The 25,363-nt window shown below is 33.2% G+C and overlaps 2 protein-coding genes across 3 annotated transcripts in view; both read left to right on the top strand.

Annotated features, from left to right (window-relative positions):
- Window positions 1-1,304: 1,304 nt before the first annotated feature.
- On the top strand, window positions 1,305-4,571 carry LOC129229384 (TD and POZ domain-containing protein 3-like). Its single transcript, XM_054863680.1, has 2 exons — window positions 1,305-1,883; window positions 3,889-4,571. The coding sequence occupies exons 1-2, from the start codon at window positions 1,406-1,408 to the stop codon at window positions 4,482-4,484; spliced, it is 1,074 nt and encodes a 357-aa protein (XP_054719655.1). The 5' UTR covers window positions 1,305-1,405; the 3' UTR covers window positions 4,485-4,571.
- A 6,596-nt stretch (window positions 4,572-11,167) lies between these two features.
- Window positions 11,168-25,363, top strand: part of LOC129229383 (tropomyosin-like) — a 131,936-nt gene continuing 117,740 nt past the window's right edge. The window contains exon 1 of one of the 2 annotated variants that reach the window (XM_054863678.1): window positions 11,168-11,545. In XM_054863678.1, the coding sequence (XP_054719653.1) occupies window positions 11,432-11,545 (114 nt within the window). In that variant the 5' untranslated portion in view covers window positions 11,168-11,431. The remainder of the gene's footprint in view (window positions 11,546-25,363) is intronic. The other variant, XM_054863677.1, reaches the window with a different exon arrangement.

Genomic DNA, 25,363 nt, shown 5'->3' with positions numbered 1-25,363 from the left:
AAATAAAGTCAAAGGACGCCAAAAACAGTCAAATGAGAACAATAAGCAATGTGATTAATCAAAAAAAAAAAAAAAAAATTCAAGCGGCGAACGAGAAAACAACTCCATTTTAAGTGCCGCAACAGTACTAAATGCCAAAAGAGTAAATTTTACAAGCAATTATAATTTTAATTCCGGGATACTGCTTGCCAACTAATACAAAAAGAAAAAAAAAAGTAGACAAAATTTCATACATCAAAACCAAATTTTAATACATTGAAACTACACACATTCACAATATTAAACTTATTTCAAAGCAACCATTCTTTCATTTCAATTTGCGAAAGGATTTATAACCTCATCGAAGTTCAAGTTTTTTGAAAGCTCTCCAGTGCTTAAACTCTAAGACAAGTTGTGTTAGATGAAAAGGTAAAATTTTATCAAAAATTAGTCTTCGTTTATCATGTAAGATGAAAAATTAAGGTTCAAAATTAAATGTCTTTTTACAATGATATGTCGAATGTTTAAAGACAATCTTTTGAAGAATCTTGAATCTTGTATTCTTTTATTAACGATCAAAGTTATGAAAAGTTCATTTTTTAAAATATTGCAGTTATTTTTAGAGTGATACAGGGGGGATGAGCGAAAATATATTGAGGCAAACTCCCAAGGGTGTAAACATGCCGCTGACGTCAGTAACACTATTCGCAATTCTGAAGTCAACACCCTCTCATGATTTCGCATGATTGTTCATTTTTGGCGATGGGTTGGGGGGCGAATCTACTATACATTATATACGAAAGGTTGCATGCACGGAATGATCGCCGTTTATTTCACCACACACTTTCACCCTCGCTATCCTTAGTGAGTACAGAACATTTGTTTATTTGCGAATACTCAGGCAAGAAATTTTTATTCTTTACGTTTTTCTCTTATTCAGCGGGTTTTTTTTCCTTTGTTTGTTTGCTTGCCCCCCCCCCCCACCTTTCTTCCTTCCTTTTTTTCTCTCTTTCTTTTTTCTTTCTTTTCTTTTCTTTTTTTTTTGCGTCAATTACAAAATTTAAATTTAGAAGATAACCGATTGTGCTCTCCCCCTATTAATTTATAATACTTTTGACCTTCGATAGATGGCGTCTAGAGAGTACCGAAATTGGTCTTACTGGGATCATTTTGCTCCTAAAAGCGAGAAAGCGATAGGCATTTAGTATTTAGGAGCGTTGATTTCATGTAGCAATCACACATGGTTGCCATTTACTGCGAGATTATAAGAAAGAAAAAAAAAATGACGCCAAAGAAGCTTCATTCACTAGCCGATGACTGTGAAGTTCACACTTGGCACTTTTTGTCTCCCCCCTCCCTCTAATCGGAGCATCTTCAGAAGCTCAAAAAAGCTTAGTAGGAAGTATTAGTTATCGCAGATAACAGTATGGATCTATTTCCAAAATTTTGCACATCGGAAGTGTTTTTTTCATTTCACCAGTCTAACAGCGGAGCTTGTGTTGTTTGGAAAATCAAAGACTTTTCAACCTTGAAAGAAGAACCGAAATTTTACCCTTCTCCTGAATTTAAATTCCGGGACGTCAAATGGAAGCTGAAACTTTATCCATTCGGAAATACTGAAGAAAATTCAGGATATGTTGGTTTATTTTTGAAACCTCTCTCATATTTTCCGTCGAAACTGAATTACGAATTCATCATTAAAAACGAATTTGGAAAGGATTATGGTCCTGGATGGCGAACAAGGGATTTCTCAGATTGTACAGCTTATGGACACAGCAGACTATTTAAGAGACAAGATATTTTAGGCGGAAAATATGCAAATTTGTTTCCGAATGACACTTTAACCGTGTGCTGTAAAATGATGATGGTCGAAAATATGGAAACTGAAACTACAACTTTTACAGGTAAAGTATGGCAATGGAGGGCAAAATGAAATGGTGAAATATTTACCCTGTTTTTAGCAGAACCTTCCTGGTAATAAATGTTTAAACTATGTAATGCAAGCTACTCCAGTCAGGAAAAGATGATCTCTAAAGATCAAATCGTATAATATAATACAACCAATTTAAAAAATTAATACAGTAAAACCTGTCTACAACGGTACTGTTGGAGCCTAAAAAAATATTGTTATAGACAGGTTATCGCTACAGTCAGTTTGATCATCTGTGCTGACATTTTTCTGGAACCGAGGAAAATATCGCTACAGACAGGTTTATTGTTATAGACAGTATCGTTATACACAGGTTTCACTGTACTCATATTGTAATATTTTGTTTTTCGTAGAAATTTACTTTTATGATAAAAATGACCACTTTTTCATTTTCAAAATTAATTGGGACCTCCTAATATGCAGTTAAGCATTTATTTAATTTTATCCGGTTTATTTTTATTTCAAATGTTTTGTCCAATTTTTCAAGGACATGCGGGGCATAGCAAAATGGATAATTTCGTTTACTTTTTCTATTATTTATTAAATCAGTAATGTATTCATCTTCTAAATAATTAATTTGTATTACTTCATTTCAAAGTTCACTTATTTATCCATTCATTCACCTATTTTTGTATTCATTTACTATTTTATTCACTCAACTGTGAAAAGTTCCCCATTCGCATTCCCCCCCCCCCCTTAAACTCAAAATTTCCAAAAATCTTTGCTTCGCACACGTTTACGTTATAAAATAAACCTATGTTCCAAATTTCAGCTTTCCAGCCTTAGTAGTTTAGACTGTGCGTTGATTGTCAGTTAGGACAAGCTACTTTACATAAATAATGATTGCAGCTAGTTTGAAAATTCTTTTTTATTTCGGAAAATCATTTTACTATTAAAACTGTCCTTCAATATATTTAGTGACTGGAAGATTGTAGTTTCATAATAGTTTTTTCAGAGAAAATATAATTAATTTCTTTACCTGTAAATTCTTACTGATTTAAAATTTTATATGACTTAGCGAAAACGAAAAATGTTTTCGAAAATTTTAGATGCATAAATTTATGTCCTTGGTAGCAAAATATTGCATTTAAAACTCGGTAGGTTTTTCACGTGTATCACTAATCACTTTTACATTAACTATTTTTGAGATATAATAGCAGCTCAGTTCGTTACATTTCGCTTTTATTTGAATTTTTAGAAACAAATGGGCAAAGTATGTATCAGGTGGTTACAATTTAAATTTTTAGAAAACACTAATTTAAATATTCTTGGGGAAAATGTTTTTTTTTCCCCCTGGAAAAATTGCACCGCTTGAGACCCTTAATATAGGGTGTCCCAAAACGATAGCGTCAACTCTGCTGAGCTGGATTCCTCGTTGGAAATACATAAAAACTTCATACAGAAACGTGTCTGTACGAGCCATAGTTTACTAGAAAAACCGAAAAACAAAGTATGACGTAACTGCTGGTGCAAGGAAAAAAACATTTTATTGGACATATGAACAACGATATTTTCATATCTTTCCGGACGATAACGTTTAAAACGTAATTTCACGTATTTGTTGTTGTACGTAATGTACGTATACTGCTGTTGATATGTTCAATAAAGTGTTTTTTTCTTGCACCGGCAGTGACGTCATACTTAGCTTTTCGTACTTTTCTGGTAAACTATGGATTATACAGGAACGCTTTTTTTTTAAACCGGTTTTATGTTACAGTGAAACCTGTGTAAGTTGACCACTTGCGGTGCACTACTTTAATGGTCAACTCAAGCAGGTGGTCAACTTACAGGGGTTGAAATATATGATGTAGATCTAATTCTGTGCCTGAAAATAGCGGTCAACTTCGACAGGTGGTCAACTTACAAGGATGATCAACCTTACAGGTTTTACTGTACTCCCAACGAGGAATCTAGCTGTGCAGAGTTGATGCGGCTGTTTTGGAGCATCCTGCATGATAAAAAAATTTCCTCCATCTTAGGTGCAGAAAAAAGTTTCCCTAAAAGTGCCCTTCTGAACTGTGAAATGGATTCCTCCCTAAGCAAGTTTCGTGAACCACTGGAGAGCGGCAACTTATCTGACGTTTTGATCCGTGTGGGCGAAGAGACAATCGCAGCACACAAACTGATCCTGTCCACCAACTCCGAAGTTTTCCAAGCCATGTTTGAGAGCGACATGAAAGAGAGCCAAGATAATACTGTCAACTTGGTCGACATGGATTTGACCGTGGCAAAGGCGATGTTGCTCTGGATGTACACGAGAAAAGTAGAACAACTCTCCACTGGAATGTCTCTCCAGTTGTACATTGCTGCCGACAGGTACATGCTGTCTGAACTGAAAGAGAAGTGCCGCGAATTTGTATCAAAAAACTTGTCTTCTAAAAATGTCGGTGAGGTCTTTGAAATTTCCAAATTGCATTCAGATACTATACTGGAGAAAGCAGTTAAAAAATTTTTCGCTGGTGATGTTAAGAATGTTCTCAAGTCTGAGGAATGGAAAGAGTTTTCTGTTCAGAAGCCAATTTTATCGGTAGAATTACTGACCCATGCCATCACAAGCAATGAGTTTGTTTTTTGAGCTGACTATAATTATTTCCTGTGCTAAAGCTCTGTACTTTTCATACTTTTGAAACAAATTTAATTGTTATTGCTTAGTTAATTAAATATTTTCTGCTGACTTAACTTTTCCAAAACATGTGTCTTTATTCATGTTTTTTCATAAAATCTGCATTTGCAAAGATTCAGAACCCACGAACGATCGGAGGGTGGGGCATGGTTTGGTCACTGTATCCTCCCAAAAATTCCATTATTCGGCAAATTTTGCAGCTCTATTCGGCAAAATTAGAAGTTCCATTCGGTAGGATTATCATCATTCCGCGAAATTTGAAATTCTGTTCGGGCAAATTGAGAATTTTCGCCCTCCCACAAATTAAAGTTCGGGGAGCCCCTGACGATCGGTTGATCCTCCCCCTTCCCTGTACAGTAAAATGCTTTTGGCTGAAATGCTACTTTGTTCAATTTTACTCACTTGCTAGTTATGAACTAGAAAAACAAATTTTTAATGAATGAAGACTGTTCGACCACCAATGAGATGGAAAGATAAACATTCGGTTTGCAGGCTGAAATGGATCTATTAGTTTTCAGGTGTGTCAGTTTTTAGTAGACGAGTGTTAATCTCTAAATTAAACAGAATCACATTGAAATGAACGAAACATGCTCATCAAGCTTTTCCTTTTCCCACTCTTGAAGGTAAAACAGAATCATCTTAACTGGCTCCTTGCCAATTTCATGTCAAACGTGCCCAGACAATACCTTTTGATTCTTTCCAAAAATGAAATGAATGCGAAGAATAAACATAATGAAAACATGAAGGAAAGAGAAAGTTTTGCTCCTTTTTTCAGAGATTCAATTACATTCTTGGTTTCTCTGCATTTAGTTTCGTTCGCTTTCAAGATATGGGGGAGCCGGGGATCGGTAGAGAAGGTTGCAATTTTGTCCACTTGTTCTAAAAAGTCCAGGACGCCGGAAGAAATTGGACGAAATGAAAAATCAACTGATTATCCATATATAAATTTATTGTTACGGTGTAATGAAATTAGTATATAATTCTAATACATTATCTATTATGATTTAATTATTTTACTAAAATAGAATGAATGTTAACTTTAGAGTTCAATAAACCCAACGAAATTTTAATTACACATTGGTGCAACTAATTTTAGATCATAATTTACTAAAAAGTAATAAAATTTAACAATGTGAATAAGCTTTTGGTCGTGATTACACTATTATATATTACAACTAGCAAAAATACCCGGCGTTGCCTGGGTTAGAAATAATTATGAGAAACAATCGTTACTTGCATTTGTTTTCTGTTTTAAGTGAAAGAATTTAAAACACACCTTTTTGACGCGATTTAAAATCTAGCTTCTTCCTTACTCATAAAACTAAAGTAGAAGTAAGTAAAAAGAGCAAAATAGTATTCATTTAGAAACGAAAACACGAAATTTAACCATATACAAATTTGAAGAATTTCCGAAATATGAAATTAAACTTCACATGTTTAAAATGATTTATCAGTTAATACTTATTTTTTATTTTTTTACATGGAGTCTTATCTTCTTTGCATGTCTATTGAAGTGTGAACTGTTTAAAAAAATGTAGCCGCGCCCCCGTAATCCCCTTAACCTTGCTTTAGTTATTTTGGAAAATTTCAATTATTGTGGGTTCTTGGTGCGATTTAAAATGGTACCAAATTTGCGGGAATCGTTTTGGGATACATTGGATAATGCTCCCCCTCTTTACTTTGTAAAACGGCATGTTACTATTTTTTGTTAAAGAAATATTGTCGCCAGATGCTGAGATACTTTTGGTCACCACAAAATGACGCTAAATAATTTCATCCGAAATGTTTCCAAAATAAGTAGTAACATTTGGCGATGGTTTGAATTTGTGCACAAAGTCACATTAATGGAAGTTTTTGTGCTGTTTATGGATTTGCCTAATTTAGTTGCTGGATTATTTTACAGTAAAAAAAAAGTTTTTAAAGATTCTTTGATTGGCGATATTTTGTGTATATGGTGAAAGCTGACAAACATTATTACGTAGTCTTTGGCTTCAAAAAACCGCGACAGTTGAAAAAACTGCCAAATGCATCCGCTATTGAAATCTTTCTGCATAAATTTTGGCGAAGTTTCTGCTGTTAGATTGGATAATGATTAAGTGTCCAATCAGCACAAATAATAAAAAAAAACCATTAATTACACTAAAGTTCCGTTTAAATGGAAAATAATCAGCCAAGTCTAGTTATTATTAGCCAATCTTGGGAAAAAACGTTACTTTGAGATTTGACTTGAGAAAAGCCTCAAACAGTCAGACGAAACACAAAAATATTCAACAATTCTAGCTATGAGCTGGGAGTTGAGATGATACACTAAATAATGAATTGGGTTGAGGAAAGCCTTCGAACATGGAACAAAAAAAGCTCATAACTCGTTTTTCATACAGCTTAGAACTTTCTAACAGATGCCATCTTCAGCAGAAAAATAAGCGCTTTCAATGGACACATAATTTTAATATGTGCACGTATTTTTTCACCGTCATATTGAGGCATTTATGCGAAAATTTGGACAAATTAGAATAAAAAGGGAACTATCGATCGGATTTTTTTCGAACTGGTCTACAAACTTCCCCAGTACCAAAAAGAACAAACGGTGAAAGTTTCAGTCAAATCTGCCGGGTAGTTTCTGAGATCTTAGGGAACAAATTTACCAAAGTCCATTTATATATATATATAGATAGTAGAAATTAAACTCAATGGAAAAGTCAAGGGAAAACCTTGGAGACATACATACAAAAGGAAGATTTATAGACTAAAAACGTTTTACTCTGTCATATTTTTCGAATTTTTACTGATGTCGCTTCGTAGTAAACTGCATGTATTTATGGATAGGTTAATGTCACTCAAATAAAGAAAAATTACTACTTTAGTAGGGTTGTGGGTGCTCAGAACAGTGTGTCGGAAGAGGCTATAATGAGCAAGGGGGTAGATAGTTTTAAAAGCGCCATTAATCTTCATTGGGCACTAATAAATTGACTAAGAACAGCCTTGCTGTGTTCAAAGCCTGTTTCTGATCATCACATTTGTATTTATGTTACAACAACAATTTCACTCCATGTCAACATTTCCTTTATGAATATCAAGTATTTCTTCTTTTTTAAAAAAACATTTTTTAATGTTTTGAGACTCCAACCTTTGAAAACTTTTTATTTCTCCTTTTTAATTTCACAAATGCATTTATTATGGGCAATAAATCTCCATATCACAGATAAACACCTTAACATTTACAACTGAGGTGTTTGCTTTTATAAATGCTATTATATGCATTATAACTTATTAATACTCATTTGATTTATATACGCATTTACATAAGCTTCAACTGATCTTATTTTTTTTCATTTTCACTATAAAATATTTTACAATCAATTGTTCATATACATATTTATGTATGCTATTTTTATATTAAAATATTACTTGAATAGGAAGAACATATATTTATTTATTATTTTCAAACTTCAAATTTAAACTACGAGAGCAAATCAAAGTCTTTGCGCCTATTTTTTATTCGCCAAAAACAGGTACATACAAGTATAAATACACGCAGTGTACTACGGACCTTACATTATTTCTCCACGTAGTCACCACACCGGTTCAGGCATTTCTCCCATTGCAGCACTAAATCAGAGATCCCCTTGTGGTAAATTCTTGCGGCTGCCTGTGGAACCACCGTCGGACCGCGTTCTCGGCTTCTTCGTCGCATGTGAATCTCTGTCCTGCCCAGAAACCTCTTCAGGGGATCGAAAACGTGAAAAATCACTAGGGCAAAGCCTGGGCTTAGGTGCATTTCCCTGTGAATTGCTATGGGCTCCCTTGCTCCATAGAAAACGAATAACACTTCGCTGCTCATAAGTTGTGGACGTCTGAAGAACAACCGTCATCTTAAATGACTGATAGCAGCTCCGCTCTTCCGAGCAAAAAGCAGATACGGCAAGAAACTCTGTCACTGTTGGGAATGTATATGTTTGCTTTGTATTCATAGCCGTATTTTGGCTTAAAAAAAGGCGCAAATACTTTTTGATTTGCCCTCGTACAAACTTCCAGTTTACTGAAAAAGTGGACGAAATGGACAAAATTTCATTTTGTCCAGGACGGTTTTATCCGGGGTGGACAAAATAGGACAACCCTGTCGGTAGACCGGTCTCGTTAATAAAATTTTAATGCGACTATTTTTTTTTTTTTTTTTTTTAAATTTATGATCAACAAATATCATCTGTAGCTTCTATACAAATCCTATAATGAAATCACATGGCACAGTTATATTGAACATATTTCATTGTTGTTTGGGCAGTGCTGCTTTACTTTCCTAAGTATGCAACTTATCATTTTTTTAAATGGTTTAAATGAAGAATGGAACAAAAAATTAGACTACTTTCCTTAAGTAAGTTTTTTTATAGGTCATACTATTTTCCAAAATGGTACGTTCTTCGTCATTCTTAAAATCACGATTAATTTAAAAATCCGAATTACCCATGCTCTCACTTAATTTGGATTTTTTAAGTTCTACTGTATGTTAAAACAGTGCATAAATGTAAGGACTGTTATGACCACCACCTCTCAAGAGAAAATTCTGGCTGCGATAGTGCACACAACTACTGATGAACGTCGCTAGCATAATCCAATCCTATCGAATTCAAAATTAAGAAAAAGAAAAAAAAAATGCAGAAAACCTCAAACTTGATTTTTGATCGATTTATTTTTAATCTCTTTGTTTGTACACACTTCCTTTATATTTTCCCCAGCAACTGGATTAGAGACACTAGCACTTGATTTCTGTCTGATAATAGTCTTTGATAAAATAACTTAATTATGCGGCAAGAATTTTCTCCTATAAGAAAAGAGAGAGGTCAAAATAGTCGTTAACATTTCTCTATATTGCCTTACTAGGGATGGCAATATTGCTTAAAACCAAGGATCTCGTAAGGGTTACTGACCCAACAGCAGAGTTTTTTTTCGGTAGTCAGCGACGCTGACTAAAGCTTGACCGCGAAGAGAAGGCGGCTGACCTTGAAGCAAACGCATCATTTGTGTCGTTTGTAATAGGTTGATTGTTATTATTTTGTGATAGATAGGATCAGTAAGAACGACTCTCACTTTTAGGTGCTTTCCGGTTGATTCCACCTATTACAAATGATACAAAATGAGGTTTCGCTTCAAGGTCATCCGCCTTCTCTTCGTGGTCAAGCTATAAAAATCCAGTAATAATCTGCCGGATAATCCAACATCAGGTTCATCGAAAAACTTAAATCGGCGCCGATAAATACTAAAAGTACGATGCTAAATTTAAGAAATAAAAGTACAAATTTTTGCCAAGCTTTTTCAAAAAGCTGAATAGATTTATGTATTGCGATACATTAAGTGTTTGTGTTTTAAAAGTGTATTAAAAGTACCCGTGGGTAATATCACAGAAAATATGGTGCAAATCTTCGTTCGCTGAAATTTAAGATTTTTTTCGTGAAAAAAAAAAAAAAAAGTCTGCTAACTTTCTCAAGAATCTGCGACGCAAAAGCGCCCATATAGGGGGGCAAGGGGGGGGGGGGCTTGAGCCCCCCCCCCCCTTGGAAATTTGAACTTTCTTGTTTTTAGTACTTTTTTCTTTGCAAAAATATAAAAATATTTCTTCTCCAGCCATTAATGAATAAATAATTAAAAATGTCAAATTTTAATGACTAATCTGTCCTGAAACCTGTTTCCATGGGGAAAATATCCTGCTAAACCATGGTTAAAATTTCTGAGCCCCCCCCCCCTTACAATTTTGCATATGGGCGCCCATGCTGCGACGCCTGCTGCAGAGTCGCGCTGTTTCGGTTTCCAGGGTTGAGGAGTCGGAGAGGCAGACTGATTTTCGAGTAAAAGAAAGAGTTGGATGTTTTAAAATTCCAGGAGTCGGTCTTTTTCGCTCCGAGTTTGCTCTTCTGCCACGGTTGCGGAGTCGGAGTTAGACCTGTTTTGGGATAAACGAGTCGAAGTCGATCATGTTTCTTCCGATTTAGCAAAACCTGGATTGTAGTGACTTAACCCCCCCCCCCCCCGCTGCGCCTCAGAGGAATTGTGTATCCAGTTTTACTTTTGACCCATTGAAGGACATTTCCATTGTTTTCTTTTTTGACTCTTGCTGAACTCCGGACAATTCTGTGCAACCAGAAGAAAAATGCACATGATCAAGAAAATCACCAGGAAAAAGACAATGGGCATGATTCATTCAAATGGCATCTAGTCTTAATTCCTAAAACCATCCCTTAAAAGGCATCGGGAGAAAAATTATGAGCATTTAACACCAAAGAAGCATTTATATGCATGGAGTTATCGCTCAAAATGTTTAAAAAGCTCATAAACTGGTAAGCAATGCTACATTATTTCACGGAAATTTACTCTCACTTTTTTTTTCCTCTTTTTGTTTCGAGTGAAGAAGCATTTTCCCTCTTCATTTCACTTTAACAGCTAACTGCTCAGCCGAAGAAAATGAAAACAAAAAGCAAAAGAATGCTCTCTCTTCACTTGAAAAACCTCAGCATCGCCCAGCTCACACAGCATAACCCACTTCGATGCAGACAAGCGAGCATTTTTCGGTCCGGCGTTGTTTTTATATGGAATGCTTTGCAGTGAAATTTGACCCTGACTTCGCCCGAAAGTGTTTTTATTTCGACCGTATGTATATGCTCGGCGGATTCGACCAATAGCAGGAGAGAGTGCGGTTTTAAATGTTCTGCTTGTTTCTCAGCTGTTTCATCTGTGACACACATAAAGCTGTGTGAAGTGAATAGCGGCAGACGATTAATAGCGAGCAGGGAGTGTGTTTTATTTCCGAGCGGAATTTATTCTAGTCTGGTCATTTTTCGGAGAGTGCGTTCGTTGATCGGGGTTTTGTTTTTATTTCGTTTTCTCGGTGCTTCATTAGTAATTCCAAAATGGAAGCTATTAAGAAAAAAATGCAAGCTATGAAGTTGGAAAAGGAAAACGCCGTGGATAGAGCGGAAACGGCTGAACAAGCTGCCAGGGAAGCTAATATTCGAGCTGAAAAGGTATGTTGTCAATCATTTGTTCTATGTGACGTCGGTGCCATCTGGGGAAGTGCGTAACTGGGCTATAAAATTGAGAACGATTTATGGCAACAGGTTTTCTGTCGTGTTTCGAAATAAGGTTTTGATGAGTCATTTATTTATATATTCCTTTTAGTAGGAAATTGTGAAACAATTTCAACGTTAATTTTCTTGTTTATTTGTAACAAATATTTATCAATATCCACTATTACTTCCGAGTGCAAAGCTGTCAAAAGGGTTTATATGAACTTTTCATTCGATTCTATTTACATATGAAATGATTTAGCAAAAGTCATTGAAAAGTAAAGTGTTCTTCTAAATAAAGGAAACAAGCTATCAACTAACATGAAAACTTCCATTAAAATGCGGAATGAAAGCATTAATAGCAAAAATGGCAACAGCAATGGGGTTGTTTCCTTCAGTAAAAGAACTACTTTTATGCACTGAAATTGATAAAATAAGCAAATAATAATAATAATAACAACATAAAGGCAAAAAAACTTTAATTTTCCCAACAGAAATGTATTACTTATTTTCTTAACTGTCCGATTTCGAAAATTAGGCGTGGTCTTTATGACGTCACAAGTGTTGTATGTACTTTGAAGCGCTACTCCATTGCCGCGCTAAATATTAACGCTTTGGCGTCAACCGCTTTACCAGGTTATGATAATTTGCGCTGTGCTCTTATGGCATAAGTGAATAGCATTTCATCACCTGCGATGTCATGTGTAGAAGTGTAAAAAATGAATTCCAATCTGCGCACCGATTAAAATAATTAAAAAAAAATATTAAACTTAGTCAGATAATGGGCGCCCATATGCAAAATTGTAAGGGGGCTCAAATATTTTTAACATGGTTTAGCAGGATATTTTCCCCATGGGAACCGATTTCAGAACAGATTAGAGTCATAAAAATTTGACATTTTTAATAACTTACTCATAACAGCTGGAAAATAAATGTTTTTACATTTTTGCAAAGAAAAAAGTATTAAAAGCAAGGAAGTTCTCATTTCTAAGGGGGGGGGGGGGCTCGAGCCCACCCTTGCCCCCCTATATGGGCGCCCTTGGTCAGATTGTTTCAGTGGCGTAGCTAGACCCGACTTTCGGGGGGGGGTTACTTCTTTTATATATATATATATATATATATATATATGTGTGTGTGTGTGTGTGTGTGTGTGTGTGTGTAATCGCTTGGAATTTTTTCCTTTCTCTTCTCTCTTCTTTTTCTCTTTTTTTTTTTTGAGACTAACTTTTCGGGGGGGGGGGGTTGTCCCCAAACCCCCCCCCTCCTAGCTACGCCCCTGGATTGTTTAAAAAATGGTTAAATCCTATGTTTTTAAGCATGCTCGTTCAGAAAAAATACTTTTAAAATTTAGGAAACAACCCCTTGTAACGATGGTAAATTTAGAGATGCATCGAACATTCGGTTGGTATTCGGTACTGCATATTCCGCAGACAAACCGAATATTCGGTTCTTCCGAATACTTCAATATTCGGCAACCGAGTAGGAAACAAATTTAAATGTTCGATAATTGCTAAGCACTTTTTTTATACAATGAATGAAAGTTACTAAAAGTATCACAGTTCAGAATTAATTCAAACCTTTACTTATTAATTTTATCACATTCAAAGCTATTTTAGTGTAAGAGAAAACACTCAAACATTAAATTTATTTACTTATTTATTTTTGCTTTTTAATTTTTTTTAAATATTGTGAGACATTTACTCTCACTATTGCAAACTCATTTTAATATGACAGAATACCCTGAAAGAAAAATACTTTATTTAACGGCATGACAAGTTGCTATGATTATCAGTTATCAAATCATGTATCAGAAAAGAAATTAATTCTCCCTTCATTTAGTTATTTTTTTTTTAAACTTGTTTTTGCTTTTGGAATCATTTACTTTAAATAAATACTTATACTTAATGATGAGATATGTTTACAATGTAAAATGAAAGTGCCTTTTAATTTACAAAAAAATGTTTAATATTTTCCATTCAAATTGGCATAAAATTCAAAAAAAAAAAAAAAAAAAAAATACAGAAAAAAAATTAACAAATTATTTCGCCAACTCTAAGCTCTAAACTCGCGCTGTCTCAGTGAACAACAACACACAAAATAACACATAGGGGAATGCAGTGAATCGAAATCAAATCACAGAAGAATAGCGTGAATAAATTATATGATGGAATTAAGTGAACAAAGGTAACGAAAGAAACAATGGAATAATAGAAAACGAAGTTCAATTAAATTATATGCAGGTTGTTCAGTGATCCAATTGTTTGGAAGAGAGAAAACTCTTTCCGGACTACAACATCAAATTTAGTTGTTGTTAGAACTTTTTTGGAGGTATAAAGTTTCTTTTTAAAGAAATTTAAATATTTAAATCCTCTGCATATTACGCATCCACTAGTGAACGCAATATGTGCACAAATTGCTAAAATCCATGCATTCTGTAGTAGATACTAACTAGAATGATCAAGGGTGTCCACTTAGGGGGGAGGGTTCATGGCGCAGGCTGCGCCGTTGAAATTTTGGGGGAAAGGGGGTGTTTTGTGGGGTATTTTCTCGGGTTTTGAGGGTGGGGCTCTTGCTTTGAGAGGGGGGAGGGGCTCCGTGATATTAGGGGGTGGGTGGAACCCCTGTTGTAATGTAACCAGGCATAGAGGTATCGCACCCTGCTAATATCTGTGTTATTAGATACTAGTTGTACCAGCACGGCTTTGTCCGTAGTAGAAAATTAAAAGGTCATTTGATTCGCCTGTATATTTACAAATAATGGATGATGAATTTCTCGCCAATATGCTATGTTAATTTGCTCGTCCATGTTATGGTAATTTACTCGTGAATTACATCCACCAATGGTGGCTTAAAATTGGAATAGGAAAAGAACAAAATCGAATTTCAAAAAAAAAAAAAAAAGCTTCGAGGTGCTTACCCTTATGCTACGAACGAATTCTGTGCCAAATTTCATGAAAATCGGCTGAACGGCTAGGCGCTATTCGCGTAACTGACATCCAGACATCCAAAGATACAGACATCCAGGGACACAGACTTTCAGCTTTATCATTAGTAAAGAAAATCCGACCTCATATTCCCCGCATACTTCTATTTATGTCCGCGATACTCCTGAAGGACGAACGAGAGAAAAAATTAGAAATTTGACGAGGATCATGGATAACTCGGTCTCATTTTCGTAACGCATTTTAACGATCAAAATAGTTCTTTTCTTCACGAAAAAATTGTCCTTTCTTTTCGAATTTAGTATCGTTGGAAACCCTGTAAAAAACACCTCCTCAGGAAATTTTTCCTACCCTTCGAAATGCGAAGGGCCTAAATTGACTAGGAAAAAAGCTATGAGACACTTTTAGTAGTAGCAAAAGGGAAAAGTCGACTGTGTGCGCGAGATAGTTAGCACAATGAAATAGCTAAATAATATTATCAGCTACTATTTCTAGCTAGAGTGTGAAGAAATACAATTCTTATAATCGCTTTTCATCATTCTGCGACTTCTCTCTGAGGCTTCATCTCTGGAGCTCTTAGTTTATCTTATGTTTCCGCAAGTTCAAGTCTCTCCGAATTACAATACTAAATTAGTTATTGTTCAACTTTTTCATAATATAAATTTCTTTTCTGCAAATATGTATGGTTTGCAGGGTTTGAAAATATCATGATATTTCCGTAAATTTCGAAAATATCCGATATTTTGATACATAAATGGGATATTTTGATATATATCCGATATTTTCAATCAGCACAAAGTACAGTCTTTAAAATCTCTATCTCTTCTCTTCTAATAATAAAGCTGGAAGTCTGTCAGGATTTCTGCCCGGATCTCTGTGACGCGTATAGCGCCTAGACCGTTCGGCCGATTTTTATGAAATTTGGTACAAAGTTTGTTTGTAGCATGGGGGTGTGCACCTAGAAGCGATTTTTCGAAAATTCGATTTTGTGCTTTTTCTATTTCAATTTTAAGAACATTTTCCAGAGCAAAATTATCATAAGATGGACGAGTAAATTACGAAATTATCATGACGTGGAACCGTAACATTGGAAGAGCGAATGAACATAACCAATTGGCGAGAAATTCATCATCCATTATTTGTAAATATACAGGCGAACCAAATGAACTTTTGGATTTTCTACTATGGACAAAACCGTGCGGGTACCACTTGTAGTAAATACAAATCTGTAACCGCTCTTTATTTTCTTGTATTATTTTTGCAAATATGAAAGCTTGAAAGTAATGTTTCTTTCATTATTTATGTCTAATATTTTATTTTACATTTTTATCGATTTTAATGGAGCTAATTTAGTGTTAGCTGTTTCACTCATTTTTCCTTACTTAAACAGTAATATAATCCAGAAATATAAAATGTGCATTAGTCGGTGCACAGTCATAAGCATTTTATTTTCTTTTTTTTTCTTCTGAACAACATTTAATATTTAACTAGGCACTTTCAATCTGTATTAAAATGGTTACAACTATTAATTTTATGAATATAAAGTAATAAAAGTTTATAAAACTTAAAAAGCACGCTTTAGTAGCAAAATGAACTAAAAAGTTAAAAATAATCTGTGGATGACAAGTGTATAAAGTAATTGACCAAACACTTAATTTTACTGTAATAAAAAAAAAGCGTGGGGGGCTGCCTATTTACATTTTTGCATGGATAACAAGCGGAAGAAATTTAAGACAACTGATAAGAAGCCTACCACCCTTTTTTTCTATTTCAGTAAAATTAAGTGTTCGGCCAATTACTTTATATACTTGTCATCCAAAGATTGTTTTTAACTTTTTAGTTCATTTTGCTACTAAAGAGTGTGTTTTTTTAGTTTTTTACACTATTATTTCATTTTTTACTTTTTAGTTCATTTTGCTACAAAAGCGTGTTTTTTTAGTTTTTTAAACTATTATTGTTATAATGGAATGTATCTTAGTATTCTATTGCGTTATTTGCATCAGACATTTTGAATATTTTCTGGTAAATTCATGTGCAAACATTGCTACACTCGGCAGCTCTGATTTGTACGTTGTAAGTAATTCTAATAAGCCACTGGCTATTTGTCCAAAGGAAAGTTGGACCCACAAACATACAAGTTAAGCTAATAAAAGCATAATAATTAGAATAAACTAATAACGTATCGTTAATAAATTGATTTGATGATAGAATATTGCATTGTCATCGGGTCTGAGGTTGCATTCCAAATTTTAAAAGAATCCGATCACAAAAAGTGGGTGAAAATTGAGTTGCAAAATTATAAATTTAATTTCGCACCTTAGACCGCTCGGCCGCGAACGCTCATAAAGTGGTGAAATGTACTAACAGTAATAAGCCTCTTAGTCCAAAGGAGAGTTACTCACAAACATACAAGTGAAGCTAATAAAAGTGTGTTAAAAAAGGAATATTATATTACTTTGTTATATTAATGTTGTATTCATACATCCTAAAATGTAATACATAACTTTTTGGTTAATTTTAATAATAAATGAACAATATTACTAAAATAAATATAATTTTTATGTTGAAAATAGCATACTTGAAAATATAAATATCGAAAGTATCAAAATATCATGATATTTTCCAAATAAATATCGGATATATATCATGATATATATATCGGCGAACCCTGATGGTTTGTTTCATCTCTTGCATCTCACTCCTCCAATAATGAACACAAGTTATATAAACTTATAAAAGCAATGTACAGTCGAGTCCCGACTTACGCGAGTTATGCATTCCAAGACCCCTCGCGTAAGTCGAAATTTCGCGTTGTGGAAAAGGGTATGTGTAAAAACTTTTACAAACATACCCATATAATTAAAGACACTTGTAAACACCACCTCAAGCTGTTGAAAATAATTTCTTAACTATACATCACTGTTTCTCACATAAAAAAACTGAATTTTTATTTATATTTTAAAAATAACCGTTTTATTCAACATAATCTTTACCTTTTCTTTACTTGTCAGAAACTTTCTCTTTTTCATTCTATCTTCAAACTTTAAATGAAACAGCGCTCTTAGGTGTCATTATATTTCATCAACTTTCCCATATAGAATGAAAAAAAAATAAATGGAAAATGAGTAGTAGTTATTTGTATAAGAGATGTTCAGACTAGTATGGTGTGGGAACTTCCACTCTCAGTGATGCCAAAGGGATGAAGGTCCATTCACGAAAAAAAAATTTTAGTATCCAATAACTAAGCGATACTTACACACCGCGATTCCCTTCGGAAAATTTTCGTGTTGCGGGCGGAGAATTCGCGCTAGGTCTAAAATTCTTTACCGGGGGGAAAAAATCGCGTTATAGCCATTTCGCGTAAGTCGGATCGCGTTGTAGCGGGAGAAGACTGTATTCTATAGTGGTTAGATACGTAAAACTAACATATATACCCATAACCAGATATAGAGACATCAAAAACTACTATATTTTCTGTAATAGGATTAAAAACTGCACAAGTATTCTCTAGAGGACTGTGTCTTAATGTTGTTAGACAACAAGCTGGAGATGTCAACGACCACAAAGCAATTTTTGATTAGCATGATGTGAATGGAGTATTTTAGGGATATCATTATTATTGCGCTCTAGATTTAAAATGTTCCGGAAGGATATTCCATCTGATATCCTGCGGTTAAATCTGAACATCCCTCTGAAATTAAAAGAAGTAATTGTAATTAAAATTAAATATAGTCAGATTTGAACAAACTGAAGAAGTTAATCGCTTCTACTGAACACAGAGACAAAACATTAATTAAACTTGCTGATGGTAGATTTGATCTTTATGATTAAAACCGTGGTATTTTGGAAAAGAAGCGAAGTCCATGATGGATGGAAATGGACACTCCGCTGCCTCTTAGATTAAAATTAATTATTTCCTAACTTGCGCAATAAGGCTGCCTGATCACGTGATGGTCACACGCGTCTAAATTTGACAAATGTGATCATAATGCGTTAAACGTTGATTGATTTAGCGAAACTAAATTTTCAAAGTGGTGATGCTACGAAGCGTTTGTCTTCGTGGAGGAAGGAATTTGTAATGAATATATTTTGAAATTAAAAACAAAGTAATTACAGTGCACAAAGAGCAATGATAAATGCAAAATCGAAAGGTCAATATTCATTCGAGCCTGCCTTGAAGCGTCTATTGCCTGTCAACTAGATGATTTGATTGTAAATCTGAATTTCCTAAGTTTTTTATCATTTTTGTTGTAGAAAATTAATCTCATAAAGTATGTCGGTATCAATGATAAAGTGTTAAAAATAAAACCCAATGACTAAGGAGATAATCCTTATCACTGAATTAAAATGTTTAATTTGGAAGTGGAAAATCATAATTATATGTACTAAGTGGGAAAAAAATTCAGTTTCAAGGAAAAAGTTCTTATGATTAAGGAAAAATCCTACATGGCAAGAATATTTTCTAATAATCAAGTAAAACTCTGATGATTAAAGAAAAAGTCTAATTACTAAGGAGAGAACACAAGAATAAGGGGAAAACTGAATGACTGAGTAATAAACCATAAGATCCATGTGGGGAAAAAAATAATCAGTAAGTGAAAATGTCGTCTTAAGAACTGAGGAGAAAATCTAAACATTAATTATTTGCATTAAAAAGTTTACGTAAAACTTCTTACTTTAAGTACGCAAAAGATCTAAAAACTGAGAAAATATCTAATGATTAAAGAAATAAAATAACCAAACCTAATGAAAATTTTAAGAACTTAACAAAAAAAAAAAATATTCAGTTACTACATGAAAAAAAAAAAAAAAAAAAAAAAAACTGATGGAAAGTAAAATCAAAGAAATTTGAATCAAAATGATCATCAAATTTGAGGCCTGATGTAAATTTTGTTGGTATGAATGATGACAAAACATAATGGTGCTTCTTAGTTAATAAAACATCCGCTCTCTTCTTACATTTAATGTTTTCTTTAATTAATTCATTTTTATTCGCTTATTAATCTTAATAATTATGCCCTAAGAATCTTTTATTTTCTCGAAATATCTCTCTACTAGTTACGACATTTTCCACTCACTTTTCCATTTCTTTTTAAGAAGAAATTTGAACAGTTTAAAGAATGAAGATGAAATGGACCTAATACAAAAATTATATTTTTAAATTCTTGAACTAAATTTTCCGTTTTCCTTTACATTACCGCCCTCAACTATTGCAGGTGATAGAATATGAATTGTTCTGCACCCACGATTTTTTTAAACTACTTTTGAAACTTCTTTTTTCTAGTGGAGTAAAAAAATATTTTATGGTATAATTCTTAACTGTTCATAATTAACTAATCAATCAATAATAAATAGCAAAAGATAATGTGGGCAAGTTGACATTTTTGGTTTTAAATATTGCAAGCTACTGCATGACTTCAAAACCGATTTTTTATGTTTTTCGCCAACTCTTTATCTCCACTTCACGCAATCGAAGTCTTTAATCTAAACGATGTTACGTGACCTAGTACCGTGACTAACAAGAAAGTTATAAGTGACGAATTTTTTTGCTCCAGTGGGTAGGTCAGTGGTTCTTTCCAGATCAACTCCTTTAATTTAACCTTCTGCTTTGGCGCATTTTCAGAGAAAGTATTCTAGTGGAGAGAGAAAATCCTATTATGGAACTTCAGAAAACTTCAGCCAAGCCTTTTCTTCATTGTCACGTGATATGTTTTCACAGTCCCTTAATCCTAATGATTTGAAACAAAACATAATGATTAAAGCGATACGGTGGTTTCAATTTTTTTAAAAGTAATTTTCAATGAATTTCTTTGAAATTTTCAGCATAGTTACATGATGCTAATACCAACTCAAATATAAAATTTCAATGAATTATTTTAAAATATATTTTCTTAATTTAAATTTTATTACGCTTTTTTCATATTTCTCCTTGCAAACGAAAATTCATCAAATTTATAAAATGCTAGCTAAATATGATACGTAAAACAACCGAAATTAGGATGTAGGAATTACTTTTTCAAAAATTTATGGTAAAGATAAATAATGAGAAAAAAAGCAAAAACTATATGTTTTCGATAAAATATGTTCTATTTCAATAAAATATAGCAAATATACTCCACAAAACTAATCAAACAGAAAAATATTTCACAACAAAATGTTAACAAACCACTTAAATACTTGGCATAAAATTTTCAGAAAATTTAAATAATAATTCGTTTGCAAGGAGCAGTCTGAATTTTGTAATTATGTCGAAAATTAGGCTTTGAGGAAATCAACATTTTGTTTTACTATTGCAAATTTCATTATTGAATAAACAATTTAGTTTTTAATACAAGTTCAAAACAAATAAAGTCTTATGATTCATTTGAAATGGTATTAGTATTAAAAATTTAAATATTATATGCGTTGTTTTTACTCATGCATTATATATGCATTTCTTATATGCATTTTTTAGTAAAAAAAGGGGGGGGGGGGGGCGTGGCTCCCACAAAAAGTGTCATAACTTCGCCAGTTTTCCACCGATTCAATTCTTTTTTTTCTAATCACAAAGGGAAAATTTTAGTTTAAAAGAGAAAAATCATAATTACCTAGTGTAAAAAAATCTTAATATTAGAGGAGAAAATCCTTACCATAAAGGAAAGAAAGTCTAACCAGTAAGAAGGGTTTCTAATAGTCAAGTTTAAAAAATCTTAAAAGTTTAATGACTAAAGGGAAAATTCTTAAGACTGAGGGGGAAACTTAAATGGTTGAGTGGTAAACCATAAGAACTAAGAACCATGTGAAAAGAAAAAAAAAAGAAAAAAACGTAATGAGTAAGTGAAAATCTTAAAATCTGAGGAGGAAATCTTAACATTTGTTACTTAAACTAAAAGTTTAAGCATTCTTATTTAAAACACATAAAGATTCAAAAAGTTGAGCATAAATCTAATGATAAAAAAATAAATAAAACAACTTTGCCAACAAACCTAATGAAAATATTAATAACTGAAGAAAAAATTCAAGGACTAAGTGAAGAAAAAAAAAAAAAAAGAAAGAAAGAAAATAAAGAACGAATATTTAAAGTTCCAATGTTTAAGAACTTAAGAGAAAATCCTTACCGCAGCGATTAAAGAAATCAATATAATGACCTAACCAATAAACCTGGTAAAATTTTTTAGAACTGAACAAAAAATTCAATGACTAAACTAAAAAAAAGAAAACGAAAGAAAAACAACAACAAAGAACTAATGCAAAAAGTCCTCACGACTAAAGAAAAACTTTAAGGACTCACAGGAGAGAGTCCTAATGGCTTGTATGACCAGGAAGAAAATCCAGCAAACTGAGGAAACATTCTGATGACTATAAGGGGCAAGAAGTAATGTCTGGTTGAGAAGTTCTAATAACTGAGCGAAAAATCAAATGATTTAGTGAAAATTTATGAAATTTGGGAAGAAAACCTAAATTTTGTAGATTATTAGACCCAGGATTTTTTTAAGCACTAATGCATAATTTAACTTTTCATTGTGTCATTGTAGGCAGTTATCTAATCAACTAGTTAACTGTAACTAAGTAAACTAAAATAAACTGAAAACACTGATATTCTCGAATTTCATTGAAATAGCAAAACCTTCATCTGTCAAATAATTATCTATCTTATCACAACGGTCCATGTCACTTTGTATGTAGCAAATCGTTTTGAGAAAAGTAAACACTAACTCCGACTTATCAATTGAACAGATAAACATGATTAATTATTGACATGGGAAGCATTCCATTTGGCACTCTGTGAGGTTCTGTTATGACTTCTTATCTCTGAAAGCAAATTCATTTGTGATTTGATTAGTTGTTTAATTTACTCAACAAATTTGTGCATTCTTTGCACTCACAGATTCGCTGGAATATACTGTAAGCAGGGGGGTGGTGCACAGGGGGGGGGAGGAGAAGGGACAACTGTTGGCCCAGGCTAGAGCCTGAAGGGGGCCCGAGACTTTGAAAATTAATGTGGAAATATATGTAGAGACGTAGGGTAAGCAATATGTAGGGGGCCCGTAAAAGTTATTTGTGACGGGCCCCAAAATTTCTGTGCATGCCCCTGACTGTAAGAGCACTTATGTTCGCGAATATTACCGTTCACCGAATTTTCTTCCTCGCATTCTTTGCTCTCCCAGATTCGTTAGAATTTTCTGTAAGAGCACTAATTTGCGCGAAAGTTACCGTTCACGAATTTTCTTCCTTGCATTCTTTGCACTCCCAGATTCGTTGGAATATTCTGTAAAACATTCATTTTCGCGAACTTTAATTTTCGCAAAATGAAAATATCAATGATTTCGCGAATTTTATATGAATAGAATCGAAAGTTGACTGAATGCATAAAGTTGAAGTTCAAATGTTTTGCGACATTTAAATTTTTGCGATTACGACGGAGGCGTGAAAATAAGTGCTTTTACAGTAATTGATTCTAAAAGACTTCTAAGTTAGAGCTTGTGTTACATGCATCAGTAAATATCATTAAAATGTGCATACATTTATGTTCTATGTGATGGGGGTGCCCATTCCCCCCCATGAGCGATGGCGCACCCCTTCAAATAAGTCTTTGAGGCCTCACAATGATAATGAGGCCTCTTAAAATAGAAAAGGACCCCTTAAAAACACCCCCTAACAATTTCGCAATGGACCTCCCTTCCCGCTCTCGTGGGCACCCCCATACGAGAACCGTGTGCTCATTTATTGAGAAATATACCAGTAAAATAAGTGTTCGAATTTACTAAGTTGAGAATCATGAATGAGCATTACTTAAAACAAAAATTAAGGCCTTTAACTAGTTTTGACAAATATTCGTGCAAATAATAGCTAATTATTACTTCCCTTCAAAGTTCATTGAGGAATTCATTAATATACTTTATTTTAAAGCCTCCCCCCCCCCGCGCACACACACGAATTTTAAGTTAGTACAAAAGTTTCAAAGAGGGAAGAACTTCCATTTTACGCATTGTTTGCTTTTGTTGTCATGCAAACAATGCGTAAAATCGAAACAATTAGATCAAATAAATGACTTGAATGAGAAAAAAAATCTTAACAGTCGTCAATATGCTGATTAATATGTGCTAAAAAAATTTCATGAAGCAACAAATTTGTAACTTATCAGCAAAAACAGCATCATGACGTTTCAAAAACAATTTTCTCATGATGCAGTAAATTTACAGCATAAATCAGTTGAGGAAAAATATTTTAACTTATTACTCATGAAAATATTTATATGGCAATATTTGAAAATTACGCGAAAAAATTAGGTCATCTTCTAGAAGAGTTTCTTGTTATTCATGAGCATACGCAACTTGAGAAAAATTTGTGCATTCTTTCCTCTTCCCCAATGCTTTACAAATCTGTTTGCTGAAGAATTAGAACTGCAACGTGCCGAAGAGTGCATCCGTCTGCGACGCTGACATTGGTCACCAGGTGCTAAGCATAAAATGCAGAATAATAAATGATTTACTGAGGTATTGCCAGATTTAGTAATATTTTATTGCATTTTTTGCTTAAGAGGAATGGAAAGATTTTTTTTTTTTTTTCGTTTTTGTGTCACGCAAAAGCTGTTATTGGAATGCTGAAAATGCTGGTTGGTAGTTGTTCATCAAGAAAATAAAATAAAATGGAATTTTACTAGTGATTCCAAAACATAGGATTGCATTGTTTTAGCCTATTGAAGGAAGTAGAGTTTCTTTTTTTACTTTTTTCTTAATCGAAGAGTTTAGAAGAAAAAAAAATAGCTTAAAGTATTTTATTAAAGCAAACCACTTTGAAAATAAAAGTAGGGGAACATGGGGCAAAGTGAAATAGTCAAATATTTACTTCGCTTTTAGCTCTACCTATTTGGTATTATTTTAAATATATAGTACCACATGTAATCTATTTCAGTCAGGAAAAAAATACCACCAAAGATTAAAGCGTTTGGAAGTACAGGCAATTTTTAAAAATTGATACTCATTTTGTAATATTTTGTTGTACGTCAATAATTATTTTTGTTACTATAAAATGATAAGTTCCTGTTATTAACATTTTAATTATTAACTGAGACTTTCTAATACTCTGTGAAATATTTAATTTGTTAATATTAAGCTTATTTGTATTTTAAATATTTTCTACAATCAGTCAAGTACATACGGGGCAAAGTGGATGGGGCAAAGTGAAATAGTTTGTTTCATTTACTCACTCAATCATTTTAAATCACCTACGTTTTCATTTATTAATTGATTCATTTACATTCCTTCATTTAGTAATTCATCTATGTATTTATTCATTCATTCTCTTATTTTTTTTATTCATTCATTCTTTTGGAATTTCTCTTATTTCTTGCGAAGTTATTTACCTCATTTATCATTACTCTTGAACGAAATTAATTTTTAAAATGAAATTAAATTATGAACCTTTTCCCCAGTATTTTGATCATAAGTGGAGTCCACAGCATGACACTTTTTTTTGTCATAACTATTTAATTTATTATTTGATTAGCGCATTGTTTTATTTTGAGTTTGTATTGACTTCCTCGAAATAAAATTTTGTGCTAATCACACAGTAAATTAAATAATTACGGCAAAAAAAAAAAGTGTCATTTTGCGAACTCTGCATTTGAACAAAATACTGAATACAAAATCTGAAATGAACCTTGCGTTATAATTTCATTTCATAACAATTAATTAAGATTTATAGAACGAAACGGAATTAATTTACAAAGCGTGCGGTTTCTCTTCTTTTTTCATGAGACCATTTTAAAGATTTTTTTAGAGAATATTTCTTGAAATAATATTCTGTATTTTCTGATTTTGTTTTGTTTGTGAAGTGTTTTTATGATTATTTT

This window comes from Uloborus diversus, chromosome 9 (genome assembly GCF_026930045.1).
Source record: "Uloborus diversus isolate 005 chromosome 9, Udiv.v.3.1, whole genome shotgun sequence".
Taxonomy (NCBI): domain Eukaryota; kingdom Metazoa; phylum Arthropoda; class Arachnida; order Araneae; family Uloboridae; genus Uloborus; species Uloborus diversus.
Note: the sequence above shows the minus strand (reverse complement) of the source record. Positions and strands in the feature narration are given on the sequence as shown.

Excerpts from the sequence above, each read along its gene's own strand:
- LOC129229384 (XM_054863680.1), top strand. The coding sequence starts at position 1,406 with ATGGATCTATTTCCAAAATTTTGCACATCGGAAGTGTTTTTTTCATTT. Across the intron at positions 1,884-3,888 it reads TGAAACTACAACTTTTACAG|GTGCAGAAAAAAGTTTCCCT; the intron begins GTAAAGTATGGC and ends CCTCCATCTTAG.